Source organism: Eptesicus fuscus, chromosome 6 (assembly GCF_027574615.1).
Source record: "Eptesicus fuscus isolate TK198812 chromosome 6, DD_ASM_mEF_20220401, whole genome shotgun sequence".
Taxonomy (NCBI): Eukaryota; Metazoa; Chordata; class Mammalia; order Chiroptera; family Vespertilionidae; genus Eptesicus; species Eptesicus fuscus.
This window is the reverse complement of record NC_072478.1, coordinates 19,263,005-19,288,804: the sequence shown is the minus strand read 5'-3', so window position 1 is coordinate 19,288,804 and position 25,800 is coordinate 19,263,005. Positions and strand designations below refer to the sequence as shown.

Sequence of the window (25,800 nt, the reverse complement as noted above, 5' to 3'; positions counted from 1 at the left end):
GATGAGCCCTTCTCCAATTTCACAGTGCATATTATTGACTTAAAAATATTATTGACTAGGTGTTTCATCACCAAGAGGATTTATTCAGGAAAAAAGAAAATATTGCAACTCATGACAAGCCACATGCACACTCTGGCCTGTGTGCCAAGATGGAGGGGTACTTGTGGAGGGGAAGGAAGAGGGAAGGGGAAGTTAGAACCATGGAGTTTTATAAACATGGAGTTCTTCCTGTAGGGCTCTCCTGATTACATACAGTGTGAGAAATTCCATTAGTGCTAGCTCCTCCCATAGCCCCTCCTGACAGGTTATGTTTGCTTAAATTCCTGTTAGTCTTTATCAATATGATTCACCCACGATTGTAGTTCAAGTACAGATGCTGATTCAGCAGGTGCTGGTGGATCTGGGGCATCTTCATTTCTCAAAAGTTCCAGGAAAAGCTGGTTTTGAGGTCCTAGTGTGAGGACCACTCTTTGAGGAGCAAGTTTTGGTCCTGTTGTAGAGTAAGGGGCAAGTAGTTGTAGGCCATCTTCACCAAAAATTGTGTTTGCTTAAGATTTTGAATGAAAGATGAACAATTATGCACTGCTTAACAAACTGGGATAAGTTCTGAGAAATGCATCCATAGGCAATTTTGTCATTGAGTGCGAATCAGAAAGTGCACTTACACAAACCTAGATGGAAACCTAGGAAAATTAAGTAATCCTGAAAATACCACCTTAGCCACCACCATTAGCTGAAGACAGAAAAAGTTGTTGATGGAGGGGAGTCAGATATGGGAGATAGCCAGGCCCCTATACGAGGCAACCAAGGAGGGAAAGGCATTTGAATGGACTGAGAGAGAGGAGACAGCCTTTGAGCAGTTAAAGAAAGCCCTCCTAAGTGCTCCGGCCCTGGGCCTGCCAGATATCACGAAGCCATTCCACCTCTTCGTAGATGAACACAAAGGAATAGCGAAAGGGGTCCTGACTCAAACCCTAGGCCCCTGGAGCTGCCCGGTGGCTTATTTGTCCAAAAAGTTAGACCCTGTAGCTGCCGGATGGCCACCGTGCCTAAGGATTATTGCGGCAACGGTGCTTTTAGTCAAAGACGCTGACAAGCTGACTCTGGGGCAGGAAGTCTGGATCACCACCCCACATGCCATTGAGGGAGTCCTGAGGCAGCCTCCTGAGAGATGGATGAGCAACGCACGTATAACACACTACCAGAGTCTCCTTCTCAACCCTCCCAGAGTACGGTTTCTTCCCAGTGCGGCTCTCAATCCTGCCACCTTGCTGCCCGACCCTGACCTAGATGCTCCCCTACATGACTGTGCAGGAATCCTGGAACAAGTGCATGGGATCCGGAAGGACCTGACCGACCAGCCCCTTCCAGATGCAGACGTCACCTGGTTCACGGATGGAAGCAGTTTCGTACGGGACGGAAGCAGGTATGCGGGTGCAGCTGTAGTCACTGAAACGGACACTGTATGGGCAGAGGCCCTGCCCTCCGGGACGTCAGCCCAGAGAGCAGAGCTTGTGGCCCTCACCAAGGCCCTGACACTGGGAGTTGGCAGGCGGCTCAACATCTACACAGACAGCCGTTATGCGTTCGCCACCGCTCATGTTCATGGGGCAATCTACCAAGAGAGAGGGTTACTGACAGCAGAGGGGCGGACTATAAAAAATAAACAGGAGATACTTGACTTGCTCTCGGCCTTATGGCTCCCTGCCAAGTTGGCAATCATACACTGTCAAGGGCACCAGAAGGCTGACGACCCAGTGGCAAGAGGAAACCGCAGGGCTGACCAGGCAGCCAAGGCAGTAGCCCTTTCTCCGATCCCCACCATGGCCCTACAGCTCCCAGACCCAGGGGACCCAGTTTTGCCAGTTCAGCCAGGATATTCCCTGGAGGAGTTACAGCGCATTAGGAAGCTTCCCCAAGCAAAAGAGGAGAAGGGGTGGTGGTATACACCGCAAGGGGAGCTCATACTGCCAGACCAGCTTGGAGTCTCCATGATAAAGCACATGCACTGGTCCACTCACCTGGGGGCACGCAAATTAAAGGACTTAATCCGACACGCCAGAATTAAGATCCACCAACAGGACATCAAAATAGAACAGGTCATATCTGCCTGCAAGACCTGTCAACTCACAAATGCAAGAACCGGGCCGAGTGAAAAAGGAGTCCGGCTCTGAGGAACCAAGCCTGGAGCACAATGGGAGGTCGACTTCACTGAGGTTAAACCAGGAAAGTATGGCTATAATTATTTATTAGTATTTGTAGATACCTTCTCCGGATGGGTAGAAGCATACCCAATTAAGCATGAAACAGCTCAGACGGTGGCCAAGAAGCTGCTGGAAGACATCTTGCCCAGGTACGGTTTTCCCGCTGAGATAGGGTCGGACAATGGACCAGCCTTTGTCTCGCAGGTAACGCAGGCAGTGGCCAAGGCCATTGGGGCAAATTGGAAATTACATTGTGCTTATAGGCCCCAAAGCTCAGGGCAGGTAGAGAGGATGAATAGAACTCTAAAAGAGACCCTTACCAAACTGACCATAGAGACTGGCGGGGACTGGGTGGCTCTCCTTCCATATGCCCTTTACCGGGTTAGGAACTCCCCCTACACCCTGGGTTTTACCCCTTATGAGATCATGTTCAGCCGGCCATCCCCTATTATCCCCAACCTTAAAGCTGACTCTCTTGCAGAATTTGAAAGTCAAGAACTGTTTCTTTCCTTGAGAGGGCTCCAGAAGGCGCACAAGGACATTTGGACGCGCCTCCGCGCTATCTACGAGACTGGCCCAACCCCGACTCCTCACCAGCATAAGCCGGGGGACTGGGTCTACGTCAAGAGACACCGCCGGGAGACCCTTGAGCCACGTTGGAAGGGTCCTTACGTCGTGGTGCTGACGACCCCCACCGCTCTCAAAGTGGACGGCGTCGCCACCTGGGTCCATCACACCCACGTTCGGCCAGCAGACCCCTCGGTGATCCGTGAAGACTTCATCGCCCAGTGGAGCGTTAGTCGAGACCAATGCAACCCGCTCAAGCTCAAGCTGAGGCGTTCTCAACCTGCCTGATGTTGGTAACCCTGCTCGCGGCCACTCCCACCACCGGGAGTCCCCACACCCCCTTCAACATCACCTGGCAGATCATAGACACCAGCTCGGGGACAGTAGTTAACCAGACTTCTCAAATCCACCCCAGAGACACTTGGTTCCCGGATCTCTATATAGACCTTCTTATCTTCTTTCCTGACATAACAACTGGAGAGCCTATTGGGGATTTCGATGGGCCAAACCTCTCGGGGTCCAGGAACCTCAGAAAATTCTATTTCTATGTTTGCCCCGGGCACTCACGAGGACACACCCAGGACTCATGCGGGGGAATGGGGAGCTACTTCTGCGCCTCTTGGTCGTGTGTCTCGACTGGGCACATCTGGTGGGCTCCCCCGAAAACTGACGACCTGATAAAGGTTACAAGGTCGGAGGCGCCGCCTTGCCCTGTGGGATTTGGGAGGTATCTCTGCAACCCCGTGCGAATGTCCTTCACAGAACAGGGGAAAAAGGCAACAGGATGGGACGCTGGAAAAACTTGGGGAATCAGACTTTACAATGGGGTGGGAGACCCGGGGATGCTGTTTACCCTCCGAGTACAGGCGACGCCCCTTACCCAGCAAACCCGTGCAGGGGTGGGACCCAACCGAGTAGTGGCCCTCCGGCCCGCCACCCCCCGAGTGTCCGTGCCCAAGAGCACCCGGACTCCAGCTTCACAGCCCTCTACATCCCCAGTCCCTATCAGGACATCGCCTGCATCCCCTACCCCGGCCCGCGGGCTTCCGCCTGATGCAGACCCCTTGTGGAACACGGTTGTCGGAGCATTCCATGTTCTGAATGCTTCGAGGCCTGACCTGACTGAGTCCTGTTGGCTCTGTCTAGATATCCAGCCACCATACTATGAAGGCATTGCTCTTAGCGGCAAATACACCACAGCCATTAATTCCAGCTCCTGTAGGTGGCAGCAGTCTGCTGCAAGGCTAACCCTCCAGACAGTAACAGGACAGGGCACTTGTATAGGCCACGTGCCCCCAGAACAGTCGCATCTCTGTAATGAGGTCCTTACTGTTCCCAATAAGACAGTGTATCTACTTCCCCCTGAGAATACCTGGTGGGTCTGTTCCAGTGGCCTCGCTCCCTGCATCCACACAAGAGTCCTCAACTCCCCGAGGGAAGGCTTTTGCATACTCGTCCAGTTGATCCCCAGACTCATATATCATACGGGGGACGAGATACTTAACAGGTTTGGCTCTGCCAATCCCAGAAGCAAGAGAGAGCCTATTACCGCCCTGACTATGGCTGTGCTCTTGGGGCTCGGGTTGGCAGGAGCAGGAACTGGGATATCTTCACTCGTCATCCAGGATAAGAATTATGGGATTCTGAGGGCGGCCATAGATTTAGATATAGAAAGAATTGAGAAATCAATCTCTCATCTACAGGAGTCACTCACTTCCCTATCGGAGGTGGTACTACAAAATAGGAGGGGATTAGACTTATTGTTCATGCAGCAAGGGGGCCTTTGTGCGGCTTTGGGAGAGGAATGTTGCTTCTACGTCAACCACTCCGGGGTCGTAAGAGAGTCTATGGCCCTCCTGAGAGAAGGATTGCAGAAGCGCAGGTTAGAAAGAGAGAGATCACAGTCCTGGTATGAATCTCTATTCAACTGGTCCCCCTGGTTAACCACCCTCCTCTCTGCCCTAGTTGGGCCCCTTATAATCCTACTCCTGCTGCTGACCGTCGGACCCTACATCATCAATAGATTAGTTCAGTTCATCAAGGAACGAGTAGGGGTCGTGCAGATGATGGTGCTACACACTCGGTATAAGCCTCTACCAACGGAAGAAGAGATGGGGGTGCCAACTGACCCATGATTGGGTCTGTAAGTCTCATGACAAAGGGGGGAATGATAGAGCCAAATTACCGTGCTGCCCCTCCCTGTAGACTGCAAGAATGTAACAGTTGCATGTACCTGCCAATAGGAATGTAGAGAGATGGACTCAGTCCACTTTAGGCAAGCTACCCAGTGTGCCCCTGTGTAACTGGACCCCTCACCCTACCCCTGACCAATCATGGGGGTCATAAACACTCTTCCTGCCCACTACTTGAGACCCCCTTTAAAGCCTTTGTTCTGGCAAGAGAGGGCCTCTTTTCCCCCAGTGATCGCTGGAGATGAGAGCTCGTGCTAGCACGAATAAAGGTTCTCTTGCAGTTACAGCGGGTCTTGGCTCCTTCCTGGGGGGTTTTGGGGGATTCTGAACACTGGGCATTACACTATTAGTGCCTCCAAGCATCCCTGGGCTTTGTGGCTGCATCACTCCAATCTCGGGAGATGTATGGTCTCCTTTTCTCTGTGCCTCTCCACTCTATATCTTATAAGGAGCCTGGTCATTGGTTTTAGGGTCCAAATGGCTAATCCAGGATGTTTTCATCTTGAGATCCTTAATTATATCTATAAAGAGCCATTTTTCAAATAAGATCACATTTATAGTTACTGGGGGTTAGAATGTAGACATATCTTTTATAGGGCTACCATCACCCTACTAATAAAGCCTCTTTACAAAGACAGGCTGTCGTTGGGATTTGTTCTTGGGAAATACTTTGCTGACCCCTGATTTAAATGTATAGATTCAGACATGGGCAGTAAGTAAATCAGATACAAAATTGTAAAATTAAAAGAAAAGTTAAGCCCTAGCTGGTTTGGCTCAGTGGATAGAGCATCAGTCTGGAACCAAAGGTTCCAGGTTCAATTCCAGTCAAGGGCACATGCCTGGGTTGCGGGCTCAGTCCAACGTGCAGGAGGCAGCCAATCAATGATTCCCGCTCATCATTGATGTTGCTATCTCTCTTCCTCTTCCTTCCTCTGAAATCAATAAAAAATATTTTTTTTTAAAAAAAGAAAAGTTAAATCTGGCTTCTTTTGTGCTAGTGGAAAGCCCCAGGAAATTTATATCACACAGGCTGAGCTCAGTCTCCCCAAACCCTGGATGGTGTAGCTGTCAGACCCATTCAGCATCCTGACTTTCCTCCCAATATAACTCTCCCTATGCCCGTGTCCATTAAAGTCAACCTGAAGTTCCTCAAAACTTAGCTCTAGGAGAACTTAGCTGAGTGGAGGCCCAGCCAGGAGCTGTCCTTGGATTCCGCTCTTGGCTCCAATAACCTGACAAGCAATTCCCTTACTAAGGCACTCTTCAAATCTATAGGAAAGTGTAAGGAGTGTAAACTACCTGATTTAAATTATGAACAGAAGCAGTCCACCATGAAAGCCAGGAGCCTCTATCTGACCTGACAAGAAAATATTTGAGAAATCTGCTTGAACGTCACACATAGGACAAATACCTGCTACTATCATGTATGTCATCACTGTTCTGAAATTTCAAACCAATGCAACCAAAGAAGAAAAAGCAATAGTAGGTTCATGTCTTGGGTAAAAGTAAAATAATCACATTTTCAGATGATAAAATTGGCTACCTAAAATGCATTAGAAGGCTATTGTACTAAGAAGTCATTTTGATCAGTCTAGATTTAAAAAACCAGCAGGTATTGCCCAGCTGGTGCTGCTCAGTGATTGAGCATTAACCCATGCACCAGAAGGTCATGGTTGGATCCCTGGTCAAGGCACATGCCTGGGTTATAGGCTTGAATATCTGAATCAAATGCCACCCTCTGGGTCTTTGCACTGACTCTTCCCACAGCAGGGCACACACTTCCCCCAGATAACTTCATGACTCCCACTCTGTCTTCCTCTAGGACTCTGTTCAAATATCATTTTGCAGGTCTTTCTGAACTCTCAGTAAAATAAAACATCTCCATTCAAACTACTTATGACTGCTTTTCTTTTTCATAGCATCTGCCACTATTTTACAGAGCATATGTTTTTCTAGTTGGTAATTTATATTCTTTCTCCATCATTGGATTGCAGAAAACTTTATTTCTCAGCATTCTATACTCTTACCCTAGAAGATAGTCAGTACTCAACATAAATTTCTCAAATGGATAAAAGAATTTTCCATTAAGACTATATATTACATGACCTCTTGGGGGTAAACTGAGTGTAAGACAAGAATTCCTAATTACAAGAGAAACCAAGATGGCGGCATAGGTTAAATACCTAACCTACAGCCTGGCACAACAATTTCAAAAATACAACTAAAAGTCAAAACGGACATCATCCAGAACCACAGGAAAGCTGGCTGACTGAAATGCCCACAACTAGAAGGAAAGAGAAAACCACAAGGAAAATCAGAGGAGCCGTAAAAGCCTGAGGTATGGAGACACGGGTGGAGACACGAGCACGCACGCGTGCGGGGAGGACGCAGCCAGAGAGGACGGGGCGGCTGACTGCCTGGCCGGTGTTCTCTTGCGGGAAGGAGATAAAAGCTCCAGATTGCGCTGAACCCCAGCTCTGACTGCACTGAACCCCAGTTCCAGGCGAGACCCTGGGGACCCAGGCTCATACTGGGGGAATCTGGGCTGTAAGGCGGAAACACAGAGGAGCGGCGAAAGGCAGAGCACCGGAGGCACGCACAGGAATGCGCGCAGAGGATGGTCTGTTGACTATGCCGCTGAATTGCCCTGGTGGGAAGGAGACAAAAGTGCCAGACTGTGCTGAGCCCCAGTCCCGACTACACTGAAACCCAGTTCCGGGTGAGAATCTGGGAATCCAGATTCATTGGGGGAGAGACTAGACTGTTTGGCAGAGGGCGAAACTCCAGGGCGCTTTTCTCTCAGAGGTGTTTGCAGGGAGTACAGAGGGACACTGAGACCCAGGAACCTCATAGGGCGGGGCTGACGGGAAGCCAAGGCTGTAGGCTCCACCCTGAAACTCCACCCCACCCAAGCTGAGCACAGAGGCTTGTACAATTTTGCAAGTCTAGTTGAATAAGGCTGTCTCCTGGCGTAGACACAGCTGATCCTCACAGCCAATTGGACTGGAGGTCAAATCCTCCCAGTGTACCAATAGCAATCAAGGCTTAACAACACCAAGACTTTGCACTCAGCTCACAAAGGGGGGTACCAAGAGCGACCACCTAGGGAGATTGGGGAAGCTGAGCTACCGGCCCCTATAGGTCACTGACCACACAAAGCCACTCCATCAACATAGGGAGGCAGCTAAAATGTGGAGACACCAAAGCAGGTCACGAAGAGAAGGGATGGAGGAAAGTAAACTAATGGACGACACAGTGTTCAGAACCACATTTATGAGGTTACTTAAGAATCTCCTGGAGGACCAAGATGGCGGCATAGGGAAGACGCCTTATTGTTGCCTACCACAACAATTTTGAAACTACAACTGGAAAACAGAGCAGACACCATCCAGAACCACCGGAGGCCTGGCTGAGCGGATGCTTTACAACTAGAATAAAAGAGAGGGGGACACGGGATGATGCTGATGCCAATGAGTCAAAGATCACACTTTAAGAACTACAGCTCTGGCGACAAAATGGCGGCCTGGAACGTGCTCGGAGCGGCTCCCCCGGCGGTCTCCGGCTGAGGGGATGGCTCTGCTCGCTGCCGAGCACAGACAGACGAGCCCCTGGGGGTCATGGGGTGGGAGAATCTGCACTTGCTGACCTCCGAGTCATTCGAGAATCTCTGCGCCCCGGAAGCGGCCAGGTGCGCACGCCCGGCAACCGGTCACCGCTGCAGACCCAGTCGCTGTCGCAGCGACCTTGGACCAGCCCGCCGCCGTGCAGCGGGCACACCAGAGCCTTGACAAGCCCGCCGTCCAGTGAGTTCCGTGGCAGCCGCCCTGGAACTTTGAGAAAATGGCCGGAGGAATTGCTGAGAAGGAATTGACCGATGGAAGTTGGGATCAGGAAGACGAGAGCCCGCTGGGTCCTGGATCCAGGTGCGCTCGCCCGGAGACTGGTTGCCGCTGCAGATCCGAGTGCCACTGCAGCGACCTCAGACCAGCCCACCCCCGTGCACCGGGCGCACCGGAGCTTCGCCGAGCCCGCCGCCAGCGAGTTCTGCGGCAGCCGCCCCGGAGCTTTGAGAAAATGGCCGAAGGAATTGCTGAGAGGGAATTGACCGACAGGAATTGGGGTCAATAAGACGAAGCCCCGCTGGGTCCCGGGTCCAGGTGAGGCCGCGCGCCCCTGGTTCTGGGTGAGGCCACACGCCCCTGGGTCCAGGTGAGGCTGTGTCCCGGGTCCAGGTGAGGCTGCGTGCCCTGGGTCCCGGGGAGGCCACGCGCCCCTGGATCCAGGTGAGGCTGGGTCTCGGGTTCGGGTGAGGCCGTGATCCTGGGTCTGGGTGAGGCTGGATCCGGGTCCAGGTGAGATCGCGCGCCCCTGGGTCCGGGTGAGGCCGCACGCCCCTGGGTTTGGGTGAGGCCGTGCGCCCCTGGGTCCGGGTGAGGCTGGGTCCCGGGTGCGGGTGTTGCTGGATCCTGGGTCCGGGTGAGGCCGTGCACCCCTGGATCCAGGTGAGACTGGGTCCCCGGTCTGGGCGAGGCCGCGCGCCCATGGGTCCGAGTGAAGCTGGATCCCGGGTCTGGGTGAGGCCGTGCGCCCCTGGATCCGGGTGAGGCTGGGTCCCGGGTACGGGTGAGGCTGCGCCCCTGGGTCTTGGAGAGGCCACACGCCCCTGGGTCCAGGTGAGGCTGGGTCCCGGGTCCGGGAGAGGCCACGCGCCCCTGGGTCTGGATGAGGCTGGGTCCGGGGCCCGTGTGAGGCCGCGCGCCCCTGGGTCCAGGAGAGGACACGTGCCCCTGCGTCCGGGTGAGGCTGGATCCCGGGCCCGGGTGAGGCCGCACGCCCCCGGGTCTGGGTGAGACTGCGCGCCCCTGGGTCTTGGGGAGGCCGCGCGCCCCTGGGTCCGGGTGAGGCCACGCGCCCCGGGGTCTGGGTGATGCTGGGTCCCAGGTCTGGGTGAGGCTGCACGCCCCTGAGTCCGGGTGAAGCCGCGCCCCTGGGTCCGGGGGAGACCAAACCAGAGGGAGTTGGACCTGCATTACCTCCATCTGTCCACCATCCAGAGGTGAAAAGTCAGTGTCAACATGTACACATAAGGAACTGGTGGACTTTGAAATTGGGTCTCAAAAGAACTGTTGGTCCAGAAAGAAACTCACTACAGACTGATTCATTTGCCTGTCAGCATAACTATTATTGCTCGTCTCACATTCGGTTCTTATAAGTATATTTCTAGTAACACGTGATCTCACTCATCTAGGGGAAATGATGAACAACATAGACTGATGAACAAGAACAGACCCAGAAACAAGGAGGCATTGATCGGACTGTCGGGCCTCAGAGGGAGGGTAGGGGAGGGTCGGGGTAGGGAGGAGAGATCAACCAAAGGACTTGTGTGCATGCATACGAGCCTAACCAATGGTTAAGGACAACAGGGGGGTGGGCACATCCGTGGGGAGGGGTGTGGGATGGGAATGGGGGGATGAGGACAAATATGTGACACCTTAATCAATAAAGAAATAAAAAAATAATAATAAAATAAAATAAAAATTAAAAAAAAGAATTCCTAATTATAGTTATCACAGCAGACCCCTTAAAGGCGACATAATCAATATAAGTACATAATTTCTTGACTGAAAAAAAATAAAAACATAAATTCTAGCATTTCACTATGTTAATACCCACATGTGTAAAATTAATTATATTATTTTTCTTCCTCGTTTTGACCACTACCACATGGTGCAAGGCAATGATACCCCAATTTCAGAATTTCTTCTTCTGAAACTTTCAGAGGAACCAGAACTGCAGCCCCTTATATTTGGGCTTTTTCCTCTCCATGTACCTGGTCACTGTGTTCAGAAACCTGCTCTTCATCCTGGCCATCAACTCAGACTCCCATCTCCACACACCCATGTACTTCTTCCTCTCCAACCTGTCCTTGATAGACAACTGTTTCACCTCCACCTCCATCCCAAAGATGCTGTGGACCATCCAGACACAGAGAAAAGTCATCAGCAATGAAGGCTGCATTAACCAGATGTATTTTCTCACACTCTTTGAAGGTTGGGACAACTTCCTTCTAATTGTGATGGCCTATGACAGGTATGTGTCCATCTGTCACCCACTGCACTACACAGTCATCATGAACCCCCAGCTCTGTGGACTGCTGGTTCTGGTGTCCTGGATCATGAGTGTTTTGAATCCCTTATTACATAGCTTAATGATATCAAGACTGTCCTTCACTGCAGAATTAGAAATCCCCCACTTTTTCTGTGAACTTAAGCAGATGATCAAATTTGCCTGTTCTGACACCTTTCTTAATGACACTGTGATGTATTTTACAACTGGGCTCTTGGCTGATGATCCCAAGCTGGGATCTTTTACTCTCACTCTAAAAGATTGTACTCCTTATGTAGAATGTCATCAGTTCAGGGGAAGTATAAAGCATTTTCTACCTGTGCATCTCACCTCTCAGTTGTCTCCTTATTTTATTGTACCATCCTAGGCGTGTATCTCAGCTCTGCTCCTATCCACACCTCACAGTCAAATTCAATCGCTTCAGTGATGTACACCATGGTCACACCTATGCTGATGCCCTTCATCTACAATCTCAGGAACAAAGATGTAAAGATGGCTCTGAATAGCTTCTTGGGGATGGCAGGTATGAAAGGGACAGTTATTGTGGGCTAAATAAGTGCCTTAGATTGCATGGCTCAACCCCTTGAAACCAGAAGCTGTGATTGATCATGTGAAAGAGAAATGGATCCCTCTCTTTATTCCCAGGCATGTCCCTTTTTTTGTATTCAACTTCTCTATATAATATAAGTAACTCGGTTTATTAAGCTTCTGCTATAATATATAGAGTTTTCTGTTTTTATAATTTGTATACAATCTCAAAGATTTTCTTGTAGAACATTTTAGTTCTTATAAAGCCAACTAAAGGTATGTGTCACTACGTAATCACAGATTCCAGAGGAGGGACTAGTGCCACAAGACCCTGATTGATGTCTGAAAAAATTTACTTTGGTGAATATAAGGAAAAGGTACTCAGGTCCATTTTCTTGCAAATGAGACATTGGGGGTAGGGTCTTTGGTTGAGAAGGAATTCTGGCTTGGTTTCAATTTTATGAAATTGGGAATTCACAAGATCTGCTAATGGAGCAGAATCACCAAACTGACTTTAGATTTTTTTTCTTCCACTTAATGTGAAATTTCAACACAAATGCCTTTACCAAAGGAAGCTAATAGACTAGATTAACAATGATGAGGATTGATTGTATCAATGACCCCTATCAATGGACACCTTGTATTCTCTCATTTTGCAATATGACCTACACCCCCTATAACTGTTTGCCCACCACTTCAATCTTATGGGTTTCTTTGACCAGAATAATGTGGTAGAAGTGATGTTGGGCTAATTCTGAGCCTTGCACACATCTGCCTCTTGGAATACAGCCATGGCTGTATAAACAAGCCCAGACCATCTGGAATAAGCCTCCAGCCCCAGTGTGCCAGCTGAAGGCACTAGACAAGCCTACCACCAGTCAATCCAAAACTTGGGTGAGAGACTCATCCAAGGTCAGTGAGCCACTGCCCTGACCAGAAGCATAAGAAAGACCAAATCTACCCAGTGACCCCTGTTTACACACTTTAAGTTGTGGAGTAGTGAGACAATTTGATACTCAAAAATCACTAACTGACACAATAACTTTATTAATTAAAATTGAGAAAATTGAGGAAGCAGAAGGTTAAGCAAATTGCCCAAGGTCACAAAGCTAGTAAGTGCTGAAACTAGGGCACAAAAACAGACTACTTAGCTCCAGAGTCTGCTCTCCTAATCAGTATTCATTCTTCTGCTGCTGCTATAGCAGTGCATGAAAAAGTGTTCTTATTTCTAAGATATCATTCGACCAATTATGCAACCACATTCAGAGGCAGATCCAAATCTGGGGCAACTGATTAGCCTCTACTATGGCCACCTTGATCAGTTATGAGACCAACAAGATCTCAACCTAGCTGGATGGGAGGCACTTTAAATGTATCAGTCAGTAGCATTTAGAAATAGAATTCTATTGTCTTAACACCTGAGGGCTGAAGAGTCATTTTGTCACAAAAATAGAACAAACTAAAATTTGTGTTAACCTTTTACACTCGGATGTCGAGTGTGATTCGACACGGTTAGCATTGGTAGCAGGAATCAAGAAAAAAGCAAGTGAGTGCAAAGGGTTAAACCGCATAAGACCCTGATTAACCAAAGCAATCTGAGAAAGCAAAACAAAGCTGGAGGCAACCCATTCCCTGATTTCAAACTATATTATAAAGCTACTAGAGTCCTGATGCACAAAGATTCATGCAAGAATGGGCCTTCTTTCCCTGGCTGCCGGCACTGCCTTTGCTCTGGCATGAGCCACCTTTTCACTCAGGCCCTGAGCCGCCTTTACACCTTACCACGCTTCCCAGAGGCCCGGAGGGCCTGGGGAGATGCAGAACGCCAGTGTCATCGCCATGGTGACCACGCAAGCACCCTCCCCCCAGCCCCTGGCCGTTCAGCACCTGCATATGCAAATTAAGCTTCCATCTTTGTTGGGTTAATTTGCGTACTCGCTCATGATTGGCTGGTGGGCGTTGCAAAGGTATGGTCAATTTGCATCTTACTCTTTTATTAGTGTTGATAGTAATGAAAGCAATATAGTACTGGTATAAAAAACAGACACATAGATCAATTGAAAAGAATAGACAGCCAAGAAATAAACCCACACACATAAGGTCCTTAATTTAGGAGAAAGTAACCAAGAATTTAAATGAGGAAAGGTAGTATCTCCAATAAATTGTGCTGGGAAAACTGGACAACCACAGGCAAAAGAATGAAACTGGGTCACTATTGTAAGGGTTCAGAATGAGTCACCCCAAAACATGTACTTGGATTATTTTTGAGCTGTAGGCAACTGAGACCCTGGGAGTCCAAGGCAAACTTTTACCTCTCCCTTAAAAATTTATGTTTTGGGTCTTTCTTATAATAAGAGTTATCATCAGAGATAACATTTATGACCTATACCAGTATATATGGCAGGGCAAATTTCTAATTACTGAACATCTGCTCTTCTCATTGTCCTGCAATGTTGTTCTTCCCTTCTGAAGCCTCAGGAGCTTTACCTCATCTTGAGCTCAGAATGTCTCACTGCTCTTCCTGTCTCTGAATCTCTCACTTCTGTTTCCAAGTAGGTTCCACTGAGATATAGATATTTGATAATCAACTTTTTCCAGTAACTTTGGTAGCTTTTCTGGATGCTCAGCTAAATACAACATTGAAACCTGGAAATTAGGTATAAAGTACAGTAGCATGTTTGACTAAGCTTTTGTTTCAAATACATCCATCACAAATAATCATATTGCCAGATGCATGACACAGCTCCTACCTAAGCACTCATGTTGCCTTTATCCATGAAGTTCCCCTTTTATTTTAAATTTAATGATTTTGTTTTGGAAAAATTAATATATGAAATTTTATTTTTAATTAGAAACATTTTCAAAACAAACAAAGGGAGAAACTTCACATTAGACAATAGATATATCTAGGGAGCAAAGGTCATTTGGAATTACACACAGGAACAGACACAGAATTTGTGTGATATTTACACAAGAATTAACATGTTATAAAATTCCCCCTTTGAAAACCCTGAGTAACCTAGACAACTGACCATATTAATGACCCTGCATTTCCTTCCCCTGCCTTAATTCCTGATCTTAGGTTTCAAATAAAAAGCAAACCTAAAATATATAAAGTACTTATACAAATCAACAAAAGGAAGACAAACAGCCCAATCAGAAAATGGATGGAAGACCTAAATACACACTTATCCAAAAAAAAAGGACGCACAACTGGTCAAGAGTCACATGAATAAATCCTCAAGGTCACTAATCATCAGAGAGATGCAAATTAAAGCACAGTGAGGTGCCTCCTCACACTTGCCATAATGGCTACTATCAATAAATCAACTAACAGCAAGTGCTTGTAAGGATGTGGAGAAAAGGGGACCCTAGTACACTGCTGGTGGGAATGCAGACCGGTACAGCCCCAGTGGAAAACAGTGTGGAGTTTCCTCAAAAAAATAAAAATAAAAATGGAACTGCCATTTGACCCAGTGATCCCACTTCTAGGAATATAACCTAAGAAGTCTGAAATACTAATCAGAAAGAATAAGTACTTCTATGTTCATAGCAGCGTTATTTACAATAGCTAAGATCTGGAGACAGCCCAGGTGCCCATCCATTGAAGAATGGATTAAAAAACACACACACATGCCGAAACCGGTTTGGCTCAGTGGATAGAGCGTCGGCCTGCGGACTGAAGGGTCCCGGGTTCGATTCCGGTCGGGGGCGTGTACCTTGGTTGCGGGCACATCCCCAGTCGGGGGTGTGCAGGAGGCAGCTGATCGATGTTTCTCTCTCATCGATGTTTCTAACTCTCTATCCCTCTCTCTTCCTCTCTGTAAAAAATCAATAAAATATATTTTTAAAAAACACACACACACACACAACAAAAATGGTGCATTTATACAACGGAATACTATGCAGTTGGAAAGAAAAAAGGATCTCTTACCTTTGAAATAGCATGGAGGTGCCTGGAGAGTATTATGCTAAGTGAAATAAGTCAGTCAAAGAAATTCCTGAACAAAATAAAGTGCCAAGCAAAATAGATCCAGAGACATGGAAGCATGCTACAGACTGTGGATCTTCAGAGGGAAGGGGGGAGGGAAGATATTAACCAAAGAACTTATATGCATATATGAATAACCCATGGACACAGATAATAGTGGGGCGAAGGCCTGGGGAGGGGACAGGAGAGAGGAGTGGGGTTAATGTGGGGATAAAAGGAGGACATCTGTAATACTTTCAATAATAAAGATACATTTAAAAAATCAAACCCACAAAACCATAGCCATCCTGCCCTTGGTCCCCGGTAGAGGCAGAGTCCTTCAGCCCAAGCCCATTTCTCTCTCTTTCACACACACACATGCATACACACAGCTTCCTGTGTGGCTTTGGGCGTACAGGACCTGTGAGTAAGGAACCTTACGTTTTCATAGTTCCATGATGGCCATTGTAATTATAGTAAGGACCACAAGAGTCCATCCACCCAGGACATTGACTCTGGTCTGAGGAACAACTAGTAGGAACCAGGTTAGTGCCCAGGCATTCCTATCCTATTGCATCACTATCAATAGACTGAGACTTATAGGGAACAATGATAAAATCCATAATATCAGGAAGAACAGTTAAGGTACCGATGTACAAAAAATGAGGGACACATGGTGTTTCAGATTTTATGGAATGAAATTATACAATGGATTAGGTAGCCAAGTGCAGTTTTTTTTACATGAGTAATACCACTTATTACTATTCTACCTACAAAACAGAACAAATTACTTACAATGATATATGTCATTTGAGAATAAATTTTTCTTAAGACATCAATGTTTCTAGTGAAGTAAATGAAAACTTCTCACTATTTCAGACCAAGGTTGGAAAAAACTTTGGGAAGGTTAAAAAAGAACAAAGGGAAAACGGTCTATGTAACAGACAAAGCAGGAAGCTTAATATAATGGTTACTTAAATTGTATAGAGAAGTTGAAACAAACAAAGGAAATTCAAGGACAGAAATTAAAGCAACAAGTCTGGCCTGGCCTGTGTTTCTCAGTGGTTGAGCATCGACCCATGAACCAGGAGGTCACCATTGGATTTCTGGTCAGGACACATGCCCAGGTAGTGGGTTCAATTATCAGGAAGGTGTATGCAGGAGGCAGCCGATCAATCTGATGTTTCTATCTCTCTCTCCCTCTCCCTTCCTCTCTGAAATCAATAAAAATATTTTTTTAAAAAACCAAAAAGAGCAAATCTAAAAAACACAATGTGATTAAAGAATCACAATTTCTGGTTTTTAGTATTGGAGTCCCAAAACCAAGGGAACTTTTTACTTCAAAATAATTGTGCCATCCAATAGAATCCTTTCAGAGCCTTCTTTATGTCTTTGTTCCTGAGACTGTAGATGAAGGGGTTCAGCATGGGTGTGACCACAGTGTACATCACCGAGGCTGCTGCACTTGAGTGTGAGCTGTGGGTAGCAGCAGAGCTGAGATGCACTCCTATGCTTGTTCCATAAAATAAGGAGACAACTGAGAGGTGAGAAGCACACGTAGAAAATGCCTTATACTTCCCCTCAGATGATGAGATTGCACGAATGGAGGACACTATCTTAGAGTAAGAGTAAATGATACCAGCGAGGGGACCACCACCCAGTAGAACAGATACAAAATACATCACCATGTTATTAAGAAAGGTGTCAGAACAGGCAAGTTGGACCACCTCTTTGAGTTCACAAAAATAGTGTGGGATTTCCAAGTTTGTACAGAAGGACAAAGGCAACACAATTAAACTTTGTAACAAAGAATTCAGAGCACCCATGATCCAGGACACCAGAACCAGCAGTCCACAGATCCCGGGGTTCATGATGTCCATATAGTGCAGGGGGTGGCAGATGGCCACATACCTGTCATAGGCCATCACAGCTAGAAGAAAGTCATCCAGTCCTCCAAAGAGTAGAAAAAAATATAACTGGGTGATGCAGCCTGCATAGGTGATGGCTTTGCTCTGTGTCTGGATGTTCCACAGCATCTTAGGGACGGTGGTGGAGGTGAAACAGATGTCTACCAAGGACAGGTTGGAGAGGAAGAAGTACATGGGCGTGTGGAGGTGGGAGTCTGAGCTGACGGCCAGGATGATGAGCAGGTTTCCCAACACAGTGATCAGGTACATGGAGAGGAAAAGCCCAAATATGAGGGGCTGCAGTGCTGGTTCCTCTGATAATCCCAGAAGAAGAAATTCTGAAATCAGAGTATCATTTCCAGGACCCATGGGTTGGAGGCGACTAGTAGGAAAGAAAAAAATAGCATGATTACTTTTTGCACTAATGGCCATTACAAGCACAGTTTAAATGCTACAATTAAATTTTATAATAAAGCAACAATATTTATTTTTTGTACATATCATCCCCGTGACATCTCTGATTAGGAACTCCTGTCTTTCTCAATCTTTGTTTCCAAGGTGGTCATGAATTACACTGTTTTCATGAGAAATGCGTTCATGCGCTTGAGGAATATTTATTGACATTTCCCACCTCTAGGGAAAGTGTATAGGATGCTCAGAAACAAAATTCTTATAATATAATGATAGTGAAAGAATATATACAACATATATGTCATATACCAAGTCAGATGGTGTCATGTAAATAAAAAACAAAAGTAGGTATAAAAGAGAGTGGATGGGTATTATTTTAAACTGGGAGTTCAGAAAGCCCTGCAAACAAGGTGACAATTGAACAGAGACCTCAAGAAAGACAAAGTGGGAGACATGAGGTTATTTGGGGTGGGGGTTAGGTAGGAAAAGAGGCAGTGCCAAAGCCCTGAGATGACACTTGTTTTAGGTATTAGAGACTCAGAAAGGACACAGAATGGTGAAAGAGAATAGAGTCAAGAAGGCACAAAACAAAATATTAGAGTGCAACATACATAGTGAGGGTGTATGGTTCCCTTTGTTCAGGTGTGTGTGTGTGTGTGTGTGTGTGTTTCTGTATTTGTGTACAAAAATTGCTGGATCACAATGTAAAAGGCATATCTTGTTTTGGGCCGCAGTAAAAATAATCTGGAATTCAATGCAATAAATGGGAGAACAGTTTAAAAGGCCAGTTCCTGCTAATGAGGGAAAATAATAAGAGTGAAGAGCCCAGCAGAGAGCCAGGTGCACTGGTCCTGGGCACTTGATGCATGGCACCTGTTCATCCATGAGCATTCTCTGAGATCTCCTTCTACTCACTCTTGTGCTGATGAGAGAAAGACCTACAGAATGTAAGAAGAGTTCCCAGATCCATCAGGCACTAGCTGTAGAAGAGTGAATTAGAACTCACACCTCCCTGACTCTAAGTCAGTGCTTTGCTACTCTGCAAGGCTGCCTCACTCTGTCAATGCTTCACAAAGAAAAGGAAATGCAAAGGATGAAATAGAAAGAATCCTGAGAGCTGAGCAGATAGAAGGGAGGGGTCAGTTCCTGCTGTGGGAGGAGAGAGGCCATGTAATTGTACTCTGAGATGATGAGAAGAAAGCGGCTGAAAAGGAACAAGTTGCAAGAAAGCCCTTCAGAGCTAAGGACACCAAATGTGCAGGATCTTGAGTCCATCCCTTTCACTATTTCATCAGCCTGACTGTTCCCCCTGAAGACGTGATTATTAAAAGCTTTACTTCTCCCCACGATGCTTTCCCACAGTGCTCACTCTGGCACCCCCAATGGCATCACTCACTGGATTTGGCTCTACTGGTCCTTCCTTCCTTGGACAATTGATGTGGAAAGGGCAAGAAATGCAGGTCAGGTGCTGGTTCCAGAGCAGCTGAACATCTTAGAGAGGCACAGAGAGAATGCATTTAGCCTGTGTCTGAGGAGCTGCAGGTGAGTCTGCAGAGGGAGGTCTGAGGCTGAATTCTCAGAGCTCCTCATTAAATGAACTGTGTTACTGTTGCTCAGTTCTCTAAGCAATTCAGCTACCTTGATACCATGTGGCCATAAATAAAAGGCAACTCTTCTGCTAGTTTGGTCTCAGTGGGTTCATCTTGAGGTGAACATTCAATTCCAGGTGCATATTCAATTCCTACCTATCGTTCCACCTCTCCTGGAATGAACATCTCCCCAGGGTATGTAAGTGCTCATGCAGGACACATGAACAGGATAACATCATGAGCTTCTGAGCTGCTGTGAGTCACACGGAGTGTCTGACACAGAGATTGAGTGATGTCCCTGACCACATCCATTCCAAGCAGGAACCTCGCAGAAACTTCCCCTTGACCTCAACTTTGAAAACCAGAGATTGATTCTGAAAATGCACTTGATTGGGGCGGGGGGGGTAAATTATTTTGGCTGCAGAGGTAGTATGTCCTTTGTAAAAGTTCCCCAGATCTGGTAAAATTGCATTCACATCTTTAATCTCACATAGGTATGTATATATATATACATATATATATGTTTATATATATGTATATATATGTATATATAGTATATATATATACATATATAGTATATATACATATACATACATATGTATATATATAGTATATAATACATGTATGCATATGTATACTATATATACATATACATACATATATACTGTATGTATGTATATATATATATATATATATAGTGTGTGTGTGTATATATATATATATACATATACATACATACATATATATATATATATATATGCCAGTGAGGCTATTCAGAGCATTTCTTTATAATGGAAAAGAATACTTTGAATATAAAACCGGTACCTGATAATGACTTAGAGCAGTCACTGCCAAAAATATTTGTAAAGAACTAGATAAAGATTATTGTTGGACCATCAGTTCTCTGTTGCAGCTACTTAACTCTGCCATTGTAGTGTGAAAGCACTTGTAGGCAATACCCACACGGATGGGCTTGGCTGTAGGTATTAATTTTCTGTGGATTCTGTAACAACTAAGCCCAAACTGGGTCGCTTAAAACAACAAGAATTTATTTCATCAGATTCTTGATGCCAGAAGTCTAAACTCCGGGTGTCAGAAAGGCTGCACTCCCTGCAGAAGCTCTAAGGGAGGCTGTGCTCCTGGCCTCATCCTGCTATTAGTGCCTCCAAGCATCCCTGGGCTTTGTGGCTGCATCACTCCAATCTCAGGAGACGTGTGGTCTCCTTTTCTCTGTGCCTCTCCACTCTATATCTTATAAGGAGCCTGGTCATTGCTTTTAGGGTCCAACTGACTAATCCATGATGTTTTCATCTGGAGATTCTTAATTATATCTATAAAGAGCCATTTTTCAAATAAGGTCACATTTACAGTTACTGGGGGTTAGAATGTAGACATATCTTTTATAGGGCTACCATCACCCTACTAATAAAGCCTCTTTACAAAGACAGGCTGTGGGTGGGATTTGCTCTTGGGAAGTACTTTGCTGACCCCTGATTTAAGTGTTTAGATTCAGACATGGGCAGTAAGTAAGTCAAATAAAAATTTGTAAAATTAAAAGAGAAGTTAAGCCCTAGCTGGTTTGTTTCAGTGGATACAGCGTCAGTCTGGGGACCCAAAGGTTCCAGGCTCGATTCCAGTCAAGGGCACATGCCTGGGTTGGGACTCGGTCCAATGTGCAGGAGGCAGCCAATCAATGATTTCCGCTCATCATTGATGTTTCTATCTTCTTCTCCCTTCCTCTCTGAAAGTAATAAAAATATATATTTTTAAAAAGTTAAATCTGGCTTCTTTTCTGCTAGTGGGAAGCTCCAGGAAATTTATATCACACAGGCTGAGCTCATTCTCCCCAGACATGGCTAATGTAGCTGTCAGACCAATTCAGCATCCTGACTTTCCTCCCAATATAACTCTCCCTATGCCCGTGTCCATTAAAGTCAACCTGAAGTTCCTCAAAACTTAGCTCTAGGAGAACTTAGCTGAGTGGAGGCCCAGCCAGAGCTGTCCTTGGTTTCTGCTGATGGTTCCAGTAACCTGACAAGCAATTCACTTACGAAGGCACCCTTCAAATCTATAGGAAAGTGTAAGGAGTGCAGACTACCTGATTTAAATTATGAACAGAAGCAGTCCACCCATGAGAGCCATGAGACTCTATCAGACCTGACAAGAAAATATTTGAGAAATCTGCTTGAATGTCATACAGAGGACAAATGCCTGCTACTATCATGTATGGCATCACTGTTCTGAAATTTCAAACCAATGCAACCAAAGAAGAAAAAGCAATAGTAGGCTCATGTTTTGGGTAAAAGTAAAATAATCACATTTTCAGATGATAAAATTGGCTACCTAAAATGCATTAGAAGGCTATTGCAACTAAGAAGTCATTTTGATCACTCTGGATTAAAAAAACAAGCAAGTATTGCCTGGCCAGTGCTGGTCAGTGATTGAGCATCAACCCATGAACCAGAAGGTCATGGTTGGATCCCTGGTCAAGGCACATGCCTGGGTTGTAGGCTGAATATCTGAAAGAAATGCCACCCTCTGGGTCTTTGCACTGACTCTTCCCACAGCCTGGCACACACTTCCCCCAGATAACTTCATGACTCCCACTCTGTCTTCCTCTAGGACTCTGTTCAAATATCACTTTGCGGGTCTTTCTGAACTCTCATTAAAATACAACATCTCCATTCAAATTACTTTATGCCTGCTTTTATTTTTCATAGGATCTGTCACTATGTGACAGAGCATATGTTTTTCTAGTTGGTAATTTATATTCTTTCTCCATCATTGGATTGTAGAAAACTTTATTTCTCAGCATTCTATACTCTTACCCTAGAAGATAGTCAGTACTAAATATAAATTCCTCAAATGCATAAAAGAATCTTCCATTAAGACTGTATATTACATTACCTCTTGGGGGTAAACTGAGTGTAAGACAAGAATTCCTAATTAAAGTTAGCATAGCAGACCCCTTAATGGTGACATACTCAATATAACTATATAATTTCTTGACTGAAAAAAATAAAAACATAAATTCTAGCATTTCACCATGTTAATACCCACATGTGTAAAATTAATCATATTATTTTTCTTCCTCGTTTTGACCACTACCACATGGTATAAGTCAATGATACCCCAATTTCAGAATTTCTTCTGAAACTTTCAGAGGAACCAGCACTGCAGCCCCTCATATTTGGGCTTTTCCTCTCCATGTACCTGATCACTGTGTTGGGAAACCTGCTCATCATCCTGGCTGTCAGCTCAGACTCCCACCTCCACACACCCATGTACTTCTTCCTCTCCAACCTGTCCTTGGTAGACATCTGTTTCACCTCCACCACCGTCCCAAAGATGCTGGTGAACATCCAGACACAGAGCAAAGCCATCACCTATGAAGGCTGCATCACACAGATGTATTTTCTCACACTCTTTGGAGGTTGGGACAACTTCCTTCTAACTGTGATGGCCTATGACAGGTATGTGGCCATCTGCCACCCACTGCACTACACAGTCATCATGAACCCCCAGCTCTGTGGACTGCTGGTTCTGGTGTCCTGAATCATGAGTGTTTTGAATTCCTTGTTACATAGCTTCATTATATCGAGACTGTCCTTCCCTGCAGAATTAGAAATCCCCTAATCCCCTAAATCCCCTAAAACTTAAAAAATTAAGTTTTTCTGTGAACTTAAGCAGATGATCAAACTTGCCTATTCTGACACCTTTCTTAATGGCACTGTGATGTATTTTACAACTGGGCTGTTGGCTGGTGATCTCAAGTTGGGATCTTTTACTCTCACTCTAAAAGATTATACTTCTTATGTAGAATGTCATCAGTTCAGGGGAAGTATAAAGCATTTTCTACCTGTGCATCTCACCCCTCAGTTGTCTCCTTATTTTATTATACCATCCTAGGCGTGTATCTCAGCTCTGCTCCTATCCACACCTGACGGTCAAGTTCAATCGCTTCAGTGATGTACACCATGGTCACACCTATGCTGAAGCCCTTCATCTACAATCTCAGGAACAAAGACATAAAGATGGCTCTGAATTGCTGCTTGGGGATGGCAGGTATGAAAGGGACAATTGTTCTGGGCTAAATAAGTGCCCTTGGTTGCATAGCTCAACCCCTTGAAACCAGAAGCTGTGATTGATCATGTGGATCCTTCTCTTTAATCCCAGCCATGTCCCTTTTTTGTATTCAGCTTCTCGATATAATATAAGCATCTCACTTTATTAAGCTTCTGCTATAATATATATATAGTTTTCTGTTTTTATAATTTTTATATAAACTCAAAGATTTTCTCAACATTAGATCAGAAATATTTGGAAATTTCCATATCTTTCATGGGACAACTTGGATTTCTCTAAAATAATTTCTTCTAAAGTGACATATATTAGGCTAAGCTCTTTTCCTCTAGTTTTCCTGATAAAATAATCAGGGTTTATTACTCATATGGACAAAACTACATGTGGCATCTAAGGATTTTTATTTAATTTTATTTTACAGGAAAATATGAAACCAGATTTCACTTTGCATCTGTCATTCATTTTTACATCACTATTTCTTCCTAATAATATAGATTTTAAATGTTGTTCCATTTAAGTCTCAGCCTATTGATAAAAAAGATGTTTGTTATAAATGACTGGGACATTCTCATGGGCCTTGAATTCTTGTGACACTGACCTGAGCCAATGCTGTGGCTGGACCAGCCCTTGTGGTTCTTATTATTATTGCAAGATGCACACAAGCAGCAACCTCAGAAAACCTGATAAAAGCAAGATCCATTGCTCATAAATCCTGCTCACACACCCTGCCTGGAGTCCACACAGGAGGTCATGGGGAGAGAGGGAGGAGGAGTTGTAGGAAAGAGGAGAATGAGGAGAAGGAAGAGATAGAGGGAGGAGAAGGAAGAAGAGAGAGGGCGGGGCGGGTGGTGGGAGACAGAGAGAAAACACAACTGTGGTCTCTGCATCTGGTATAGTCCAAGGGAGGATGCATTGAATTTCAAATTTTCACTCTTTCTTGGTGAATTTAAAACTTAAGAGCAGGTGATAGCGTGTGAAAAGTGAAAAGGAGAGTCGCTTATGAGGTCAGTGATCTATGTTATCCAGGGCTTTCCATAAGGAGAACTTCCTGGGCCAGTTGGCCTGGGTGCTTATCTCATAGCTGTGTCACAGAGGTGGCCACATGTTTATTCAACATGGTTATCGTTCAAATGAATGCCTTGGAAATTAAAAGTTCAGTGTCAGGCAATTACACTACAAACATGCTGTTCTGCTTTATAACTGGTTTCCTGGATTTATGATGCTATTCAGCTCAGTGTCCCAAATTCCTACTATAGACACTGACAAAAAGTGACTATCAAACGTATATCTACTAGTGAAGTCTACATAGAAAGGGAAGTTTTCATCAGTTACTCTAATATGGGTTTAATGTCAGAGATGACCTGAAATATGAAGAGGGAAAATTGTGAAGCCCTAATTTTGTTACTGTGCAAAGTATTGCATTTTCTTTTTTATTTAGTTTTTATTTTTACTCTACACCCGATGCAAGACATTTATGCACTGGGGGTGGGGAGAGGCGGGTGGTCCCCTCAGTCTGGCCTGTGACCTTTTTCAGTCCAGGAGCCCTCAGGGGATGTCTGACTGATGGCTTAGGCCTGCTACTCCCAGAGAGTGGGCCTAAGCTGGCAGTCAGACATCCTTAGCGCTGCCACAGAGGTGGGAGAGGCTTCTGCCACTGCCACTGCGCTCTCCAGTTGTCAGCCTGGCTTCTGGCTGAGCGGCACTTCCCCTGTGGGAGCGCACTGACCTCCAGAGATCAGCTCCTGCATTGATCGTCTGCCCACTGATGATCAGTGCATGTCATAGAGACCAGTCATTCTGTAATTTGGTTGATTTGCATATTACCCTTTATTATATAGGATTTTTTTTTACAACAAAAAACATGATATAAAACAACATTGATAAAAACAATGACTGATAAATTGATTAAACTTATTCTAATATCTCTTTGTATACCACATTAAGAGTAAAAACACTTTCAGAGTGCTTGACTAATTTCCCTTGTGATGAAGTATTTATAACTTTAACTTTAATGGCACTTGCTCTTCGAACTCAAGAGAAAGCAACATATAACTGACCATGTCTGAAAATGGGTTCAGGTAGGAATAGTCCTAATCTATCTAGAGTTTGTCCTTCTGATTTATTAATAGTCATCCCAAATGCTGGCATCATGGGAAACTGTCTAAGAATGAATTTAAATGGGAGGCCAGTGTCAGGCTGAGACGCCGACTTCTTTCAGCTTCA

General features: G+C 45.5%; 1 protein-coding gene and 2 pseudogenes across 1 annotated transcript; 2 read left to right on the top strand and 1 right to left on the bottom strand.

Annotated features, from left to right (window-relative positions):
* The first annotated feature begins 10,687 nt into the window (after positions 1-10,687).
* On the top strand, positions 10,688-11,641 carry LOC129149558 (olfactory receptor-like protein OLF4; annotated as a pseudogene).
* Positions 11,642-16,927: 5,286 nt separating this feature from the next.
* LOC103300959 (olfactory receptor 7A10-like) lies at positions 16,928-17,863 on the bottom strand. The gene has a single exon (XM_054718324.1). It carries the CDS (start codon positions 17,861-17,863, stop codon positions 16,928-16,930), a length of 936 nt encoding a protein of 311 aa, XP_054574299.1.
* Positions 17,864-21,009: 3,146 nt separating this feature from the next.
* LOC103300971 (olfactory receptor-like protein OLF4) lies at positions 21,010-23,588 on the top strand (annotated as a pseudogene).
* Positions 23,589-25,800: the final 2,212 nt, after the last annotated feature.